Source organism: Merops nubicus, unplaced genomic scaffold (assembly GCF_000691845.1).
Source record: "Merops nubicus isolate BGI_N331 unplaced genomic scaffold, ASM69184v1 scaffold9335, whole genome shotgun sequence".
In the NCBI taxonomy this organism is placed as follows: domain Eukaryota; kingdom Metazoa; phylum Chordata; class Aves; order Coraciiformes; family Meropidae; genus Merops; species Merops nubicus.
In genome coordinates, this window is record NW_008611584.1 from 27,790 (window position 1) to 36,111 (window position 8,322).

General features: G+C 55.4%; 1 protein-coding gene across 1 annotated transcript; it reads right to left on the reverse strand.

The window, feature by feature from the left end:
• Positions 1-1,101: 1,101 nt before the first annotated feature.
• PPL (periplakin) lies at positions 1,102-8,220 on the reverse strand (the record flags this gene model as incomplete). The annotated part of the gene is made up of 8 exons (XM_008941254.1): positions 1,102-3,786; positions 4,263-4,355; positions 5,010-5,126; positions 5,609-5,692; positions 5,980-6,130; positions 6,493-6,686; positions 7,817-7,955; positions 8,042-8,220. Coding segments are annotated over 8 exons (3,642 nt in total), but the record flags the coding sequence as incomplete, so codon positions are not given.
• Positions 8,221-8,322: the final 102 nt, after the last annotated feature.

Sequence of the window (8,322 nt, forward strand, 5' to 3'; positions counted from 1 at the left end):
ATGGGAGGGGACTTGGAACGAGATGATCTCTATAGTTCCTTCCAACCCAAACTATTCTATGATTCTAATTAGTCCCAGCTCTAACGCAGCTCCAGCCCTGTCCCTTTTGGGAGAGAGTCAGCAGCTGTCACACACAGTCTTTGGATTCCAACTCTGGCATCTGTTTTCAAAGCCACGGATCGCGAGCTGCGTCGCAACGAAAGAGAAACCAGCTCCTGATTGGAACCACTGCATTTTTATTCTGTACTATAAATAGAATTCCCCTCTATTTCCCATTCCCTTACCCAGGTTAATGAAACGTGTAGCTGCGTGGAACTCCAGCCAGAAAACACCAGCACAACCAGCTGCCAGCCCTGAGGGAAGCCAGCTCTTTGAAGGCACCGGGCGTTGTGGCCGGGTGCTCTCCACCACCTTCTCGTGTTGGCCACGTGCTTCTCCACCTGCTCCTCGGTGACCTCTGTGGTCTCTGAGTGCTCCTCCTGACCCCATCCCACGCCATCTGCTTCTCTCTCCCCCAGCAGCACGGGCACGTAGGTGGACACGACGATGGTGGGGAGGTCTGGAGGTCGGTGACGCTGAGCTGAGGCGTGCGGTGTGTGGCACACCTCTGGTTTTGGCAGAGCTGGTCTTCTCAGGGGGCAATGCTGTCGTTCTGGTGGTTGTCTGTGGTGGAACTGTCTGGCTTACCAACGTGTGGCTGGCGTCACCAGCTCCTGCTGGTCCCCTCAGAGCCTCCTTGACCTTCAGTCTCTCTAACAACTGCTGATAGAGCTTTATGCGACTACGTGAGTGTACGGTGAGGAAACTGCAGGTCCCGGGGACTTCAGGTGCTTCAGCATCCTAAGGCTTCTTCTCTGGTTTCTCTTCGGTCGAGCGACGGGGCAGGGGGGAAGAGAGGGGAGGAGGTTTTGCTGGTGTCCTGACAAAAAGGTGTTTTCCACTCGTGGTGGTGCTTTTCTGCAGCATCCGACAGCAAGCAGCATGGCTGGGGCAGAGGCTCTAGTGCTTTTTGGGAGACGCAGAGGAGGGCGAGGCTTTGCAGTGATCTGGAAGCCTAAGGTAGTGGAGCAGCTCCCACCAGCTGCTCTGAAGAAGAAGTTTCTAAAGTGGAGGGAGTGCTGTGTAGTTACTCCCGGACACCAGGACCGCCAGCTCCTGGATGGACATCTCCTTGTTGAGGTAACTGTTGTACTGGGCTGTGGTTAACCTGCCGCTCTTCAGGGCGTCCTCGATGGAGAACTCTCTGCCAGACTTCCTGTCGAGGATCACGGATGACTCCCCGTTGGGCCCCTTGATGGAGATCTCCTCCCAGTCGCACTCCTGGCTCTTCAGTTTGACAAACAGGCTCCATTCGATGAGGCCGAAGACGTGAGCTTCCTCTGGAGACATCTCCTTCCCCGTGTCGGGGTCGATGACCACAATGGAGCGCCTCAGGTGGTTCTCTCTTTGCTCCCTCTTGATAGCCACTGTCTTGAGGCGGTTCTGGAGTTGCTCGATCTCCGTGTCTTTTTCTCTGGATAACTGCTTCAGATCTTCTAACTCCCTTTCCAAAGCTTGGAACCTGGAGTCCAGGTTTATCCCACTGTCCACGTGGGTCATGTTTCTCAAATCCCGAGCTTCCGTGGCCGTGAGTTCGATCTCTGACTGCAGCCTCCTTGTTTCCATCAGCAGGTTCTGTTTCTCCAGGTGTAGCTTGTGGTTTTCCTCCCTTAGTAAGTCGAGCTCCTTGGATGACTTGGAGTTGTTGAATTCCACCTCGGAGAGCCTGGTTTCCAGGCGGTTGATGTCTGCATCCAGCTCTCTCTTACGCCTGCTTTCTTCCTCCAGGTTGCTCTTCAGCTTTTGAATCTCGTACTCCGTGTCACCTTTGTCCACTTGGACGCTCTCTGAAAAGACCACTTTCTCTTTGACCTCCATCTTCTCCAAAGAGAGGAGCTTCTTTCTCAGGGCTTCTAGTTCGGTTTGCAAGACTTGTCTGCGGTGCTTCTCTTCCTCGAGCTCCAGCTTGAGGAGGGAGTGCTCCTTCTCTTGCTGGGGATCCTGCTGAAGGATCACCTTCTGTTTCACGGTCACACGTTCCGTCGTCTCTCTCTCCTGTTCTTCCAGCTCGTTCAGCCTGATCTTCAGCCTCTGCACCTCCAGCTCAGCCTCTCTGCGGGCCTGTCTCTCCTTCTCGAGTTCCTCTAGCTGACGCTCCAGCTCGGACCTCCTCCTCTGCAGCTTGCGGAGTTCTTCGCGGAGGCTGTCGATTTGCTTCAGCTCGCTCTCCAGGCTCTGAGAGAAGGAGCTGACTTCAGCTTTCAAGGCAGGATCTTGCTCGTACTTCACGACTTCCTGGTGGACCACTTTCTCCTTCACCTGGGAAAGTTCTTCCTCCTTCTGTCTTACTTTCTCTTCTTGGAGTAGCCGCTCCCTCTCCAGGTCGACGTGCTTCATCTGCTCGTCTGCGAGCTGCGCTCGCAGAGATTCCACCTCTTCTCTGGTCTTGGGGTCTTCCCGGAACTGCAAAATTTCTTGAACGACTTCCTTCATTTGCACTTGGGGTTTGGTTTCTTTCAAAGCTTGTATCTCTTGTTTCAGCTGGTAGATCTCCAGGTCAGCTCTTTCAATCGCTCCCGTCCTCTCTATGATTTCCTCCCGGAGCCGCTGGAGCTCCTTTTCCGTTTCTGGATCGTTCTTGTACTTAATGACCTCCTTAATGACTTCTTTGACTTCTACCAGTGGCCCTCTGTTCCTCAGAGCGGCCAGTTCGTTCTGGCAGCTCCTCAGCTGCTCGTCACCACCTCGGTATCTCCTCTCCTGCTCCACCAGCTCCAAACGCAGGTTGGCAACTTCGTTTTCAGCCTTGGGATCGGGGCGCACGATCTCGCGCACTTTCTCCTGGACCACCACCTTGGCGTTCTCTTCTTCCAGCAGCTGGATCTTCCTCAACAGCTCGGCCTTCTCCCTCTCGTTGGAACGACCCTTGGACTTCTCGTCCTCGTACTGGCGCCGCAGCTCGTTCACCTCCCTCTCGATGGCCAAGTCTTTCTCCACCTTCAGCACCTCCTTGACGGTAATCTTGCCCTCGGCGATGGCCCGTTCCTTCTCCAGGCGTTTGAGCTTGTCCTGGAGGAAGCTGAGCTCTTCCTCGTGCTTCTGCCGAAGGGCGCTCTCCCTCTGCTTGTTCTCCTGCAAGATCCGGAATTCCAGCTCCAGCTGGGGATCGTTCTGCAGCTTCAGCACCTCCTTCTCCGTTACCTTCTCCTGCTCCTTGTTCTTCTCGCTGGACAGCACGGCGATTTGTTGGCGCAGGAGGATGACTTCGTTCTCTCTAGTCCCTTCCTGCCTCCTGAGCTCTTCCAGCTCTTCTTTCAGCTTCAAGATTTCATCAGCCTGGGCTTTATCTTGCTCGATACGCAGCACCTCCTTCACTATATACTCCTGCCCTCCCTCCTTCTTCTCGTGCTCCAAAACACGCAGCCTGACTTTAAGAGCCTCCAGTTCATCCTGGAGGACCTGGTTCTTGCGCTGCTCCTCTGCTAGGTTTTGCTGCAGCCTGTGGAAGTTCTCCTCCAGCTGAGGGTCGGGCACTTTCTTCAGCAGCTCTTTCTTAACAACGGTTTCTTGGGGCTTCTGGTTTTGCAGGTGGACGATGTTGTTCTGGATGGCTTTGATCTCTGCTTCTAGCTGTTGCCGACGCTGAGTCTCATCCTCGAGCTCTTTTTTCAACTTCCAGACTTCTTCCACGGGCCTGACGGATTTCTTGGTCTGCAGGAAGTCTTGCGTCACTTGAACCTCTGGTTGCTGTTGTGGAAAAAAGGAACGTGTATCAAACCCCCCCCCAGATTGTGATATTTGGGGTGAAAAAATTCAGCGCCTCCTGTGACAAAGCGGCAGGAGGACGTTGAGCTGGGTGGATGGAAAGCTGGACCAGGGGCAGCTCCAAACAGGCTGCTCTGGATCTGCTCGGGGGATTCCCAGCCTGAGCAATGCTTTCTGTGATGCCTGTTGCTGTCAGAACAAAGCTTTTAGCTGTGAGGGACGCTGATGCTGGCAAGGGTTTGGTAAAAGAAGTGTGAAAAACGACGTGGAGCTCCCGAGGGTGAGTGGGAGATGGGGCTGGGAACCACAGAGGGGTTGTCTACCTGCTTGAAGTGTCTGCTGACTGCTGATTTGAGGGGCAGGAGGGACTAGCTGGGTTTGTTTCCAGCTTGTCACAGCAGGGGTGTACGTGGGTGCTCTTTACACGGGGGTCCCTCAGCATCCTGGTGATCACTTACCTGCCTCAGGAGGCTCTGAGCAAACTCCAGGTTCTGCAGCCTCTGCCTGTTCACGGCGTTCACCTCGGTGAACTTGGCTGCCAGGACAGCTTCCTGCAGAAGGAAAAGGCAATGAGAAGAGGGGGTGGAACCAGGGCTGCATGGTCAAGGCTCGCTGAACAGAAACAACAGGCCCTAAAGAAGGAACCCCGGGTGCTCTCCTAAGAACCTCCAGCCAAGCTTTGGGGGAGGAGGAGCAGTTCTCGTGCACATGCACTCTCGTGGTCATACTGCACGTTTCCTACTCGAGACATGGCCAAGGAAGAACTGGGTGGATGCTTTTGGCTGCCTCAATAGGCAAGATGAGTTTGGGGCAGGTAGGTGGCAAATGTGTCCTGCATTTTGAAGGAGCTTGTGGCCCGCTGTCCCTCTATTTCCATCTAGCCCATGGTCTGCCCATCGGTGGTGGAATCCCACTCTCTGGTTGAAAGTCTTGGGAGGGGAAAAAGTGCAGGGTTTTGGCTTTTCTCCCCTCTTTTCCCTTTCAGAAAGTGCTAAATCCAGTAAATCTCATTCTGCCCTGCCTAGTCCAAAAAAATGGATGGGTTAAAAACAATGAAACATCCAAACCCCCCTAATTCCCTGCCCTCCCCTGCAGTCCCCTCCGGGTCCAAGGCTGCCGACGGTAAGTAGACCTGTTTGCAGGATCCCCTTTGGTCCCAGAAGCTGTCCTCTGCTCTAACTTACTGTAGGCCACCCCTTCCTCACCTCCTCTTTCACTTTTGCTGCTGGAGACTGGAGCCTGGGCTTCTTGCTCGTGTAGCCGTTCCGGCCGTTCTCCAGGTCCAGGATGGAGCGGAGCTTCTCCGCTTCCAGCTCGTAGTCCTGGGGGAGGGAGTTCCCCGAAGGGAAGGGAGGTTACTGGGGTCCCTTCCACGTGCAGGTCGTGAGCCCCAGCAATGCCCCGAGGGGGGAACCCCTCTGCTGGGAGCCCAGCAGGAGAGAGCTGGGCTGGGGCAGCCCCAGAGGAGAAGGCTCCAGCTGGGGAGACCTGCGGGGGACTGCCAGAAAGCTGGGGGGGGACAAGGGGGGATGGTTTGAAACTCAAAGAGAGAAATTTAGACTAAGGAGAAGGAAGAAATGTTTGACACTGAGGGTGGTGAGCCCCTGGCCCAGGCTGCCCAGAGAGGTGGTCACTGCCCCATTCCTGGAACCATCCCAGGGGCTCTGAGCACCCTGCTCTAGTTGGGGATGTCCCTGCTCCCTGCAGGGGGTTGGACTGGATGACCTTGACAGGTCCCTTCCCACCCAAACCAGTCCATGGTACTGTGTTAAAGCTCTCCCCCTGGCAGGATTCCAGTCCTCACCTTCACTGCCTGCTGGTACTGCTGAGCTGTGGCAGAGACCTTCTGCACCTCCTGCTCCTTGCTGGCAATGTCGCTGAGCAGCGCCTGGCACACACAGAGACACACGTCAAGGGGAACACAGAATCCAGACACCTCCCTCAGCCTTTTTGAGGGTTGGGGTTCAGATTGCAAGAGGAAGAGTGACAACCTTCTCGAGCTGCCCTGCTAAAGAAGGCACAGGTAGGACAGTGGGACCTCCTAGCATGAAAATAAGTCAATATTTCTAGTTTTCTGTTTTATGTTTAGGAGCTGCCTAAGTTCTCTTCCTCATCTCTTAGGGTTGGACCTTGTCTTCACCCCACGGAGCCCAAGGTGCTCGCAGGAAGACTTACAGCTTGGTTCTTCAGCTTCATTTCCACTTGCTGGATGTTGTCTGTCTCCTGGGGCTCGTAGTTGGGGATGTTGCAGAGGAACTGGTTGACTTGGTCGTAGTGGGCACGGTAGTTGGCGTAGGCACTTCTGGCTTTCTGCAGGGTCTGTGTTCTGGGGGGGAAAGCAGCTCAGCTTCAGTGGGACCACATCTCATGGGTCTCCTGCAGACCCACCCCCACTCCCCCACTGCCTAAAGACAGCTTGGAGCCAGAGCTGCTCTCTTGCCAAAGTCTCTGTCGCTGTTGCAAGAGCACTTAACCCTAAAGGCTGCCCAGATGCCAGCCAGGAATGCTGGAACTCCTGCCAGGAACCTTCTCTTCTTCCTGAGTCCTCCCTGGAAGCCCTTCTGCAGCTCCTCATTCCCATGATGGTGCTATACCTCTTCCAGCTTGAGCGTGGTTCCATCTCCACTGTAAATATCCCAGCTCTCCAGGCTGGTCCAGTCCTACCTAGCCCCTGTCCTGGCATCTTACCTGTGGTCAATTTGCTTGCTGAGGTTGTTGAAGCGCTGGTTGAGTTTGTAGAGCTCGGCCTCCTGCCGCTCGATGTCCGGGCAGTGCTCCTGGAACTTGCTGGCCAGGGTGTTGGAACATGACTTTGTCCTGAGCAAATTCTGCTCGGCTTCATTGAGGAGGAACTTCTTGGATTGGAGCTCTGTGCCCATGGCCTGAGGAAGAAGGAGGAGAGAGGGATTTTCCAGGGTTATGCCTGGGCCCAGGCAACGTTCCCCATCAACTCCAGTAACTGCACTGGGGCTGTAGAGGATCTCAGAGTCACAGCATAGAGTGGGGGTTTGGAAGGGACCTCTGGGGATCACCTCATCCAACCCCCCTGCTCCAGCAGCTCACCCACAGCAGGGTGCCCAGGGTCACAGCCAGGAGGGTTTGGGATCTCTCCAGAGCAGGAGACTCCACAGCCTCTCTGGGCAGCTGCTCCAGGCTCTGCACCCTCACCCCAAAGAAGTTTCTCCTTTTCTGATGGAATGCTTCCATCAGAAGAACCTTTAGCTCTTGATCAGATCCCCTCTGAGGCTTCTCTTCTCCAGCTGCCCAGCCCCAGGCCTCTCAGCCTGTCCTGGCACAGAGATGCTCCAGCCCCTCAGCATCTCCATACCCTCCAGGGGACTCTCTCCAGTAGTTCCTTGTTTCACTTCTGGGGAGCCCAGAGCTGGACACAACCCCCCAGAGGTGGCCTCTCTAGGGCAGAGCAGAGGGGCAGGAGAACCTCCCTCGACCTGCTGGCCACACTCTTCCTCATGCACCCCAGGCGACCATTGACCTTCTTGGCTGCGAGGCCCCATTGCTGGCTCATGGGCAACTTATGCCAAGGAAGGGCTGGGCAGCAGTAGTGCTGCAGGCTGGGGAGGAGAGCAGGTCCAAGGCTTGTTGTAAGCAGAGCCACCTGGTACAGGGGAGGGGGCCAAAAGCCCCAGGTCCTGCTCCTCATGGAAGAAAAACCCTCTTCCCACCAGTGCGACCACTCCAGAAGGAGCTGTGAAAGCTTTTGGGGGCTAGTCTGAACTTGGGGGCTTGATGGGAAAGCTGAAGGAGGACAGAAAATTCTGTCTGAGACAGTTCTCAGCCTCCCCCTAGCAGAAGGGTTGGAAGTTTGGGTTGGCAGCTATTTCTAGAGATGTGTTCTCCAAGCCTTGCTAGCTCCACCTCTTTGAAGTCTCTTTCTCTCCTCAGACTATTTCATCCTTGGAGCTGGGCAGCGATTACCTCGAGCTCTTGGAAAGTCTTTTTGTCTGTGGAAGGTGTCAGTAGGGCAGAAAACTGGCTGGAGAGGAACACTCACCAGCAGCTCCTCTTTCTTACGGTCCACCACCCGCAGGTCCTCTGGTACCGTGTCATCTGTGACCAACTTGTTCTCATAGGTGGAGAGCAGATCTCGGCCTTGCTGGAGGCTCCTCTCCAGGTGGGTGGCCACTTCAACTCTGGGTGAGGCAGAAGAGGAGAGGCGTTGAGGCCCCCCTGGCCCTGTCTCCTGCAGGATCCCGTGGTCCCTTCAGCCGTGACTTACTTCTCCTGGGCGGCGCTGAGGAGCTGGACCACGCGCTCGTACTTCTTGTTGGTGTTCTCCACCTTGGTCCTCACCAGGGTGGCGCTGCCGGTGTTGGGCACGGAGTCGATGAAGACCTCACACTCCTGCACCTTCCTCCTTTTCTCCGGCTCGATGCGACGGACCTCGTTGGTGATGTTCTGCAGCAGGAAGAAAGCCTTGAGAGCAACCCAACTAGGACCTCGTGGCTACAAAGAAGCTGTCTACTGTGAAAAGGGAGGGTGTAATGGTTTGAAACCTGC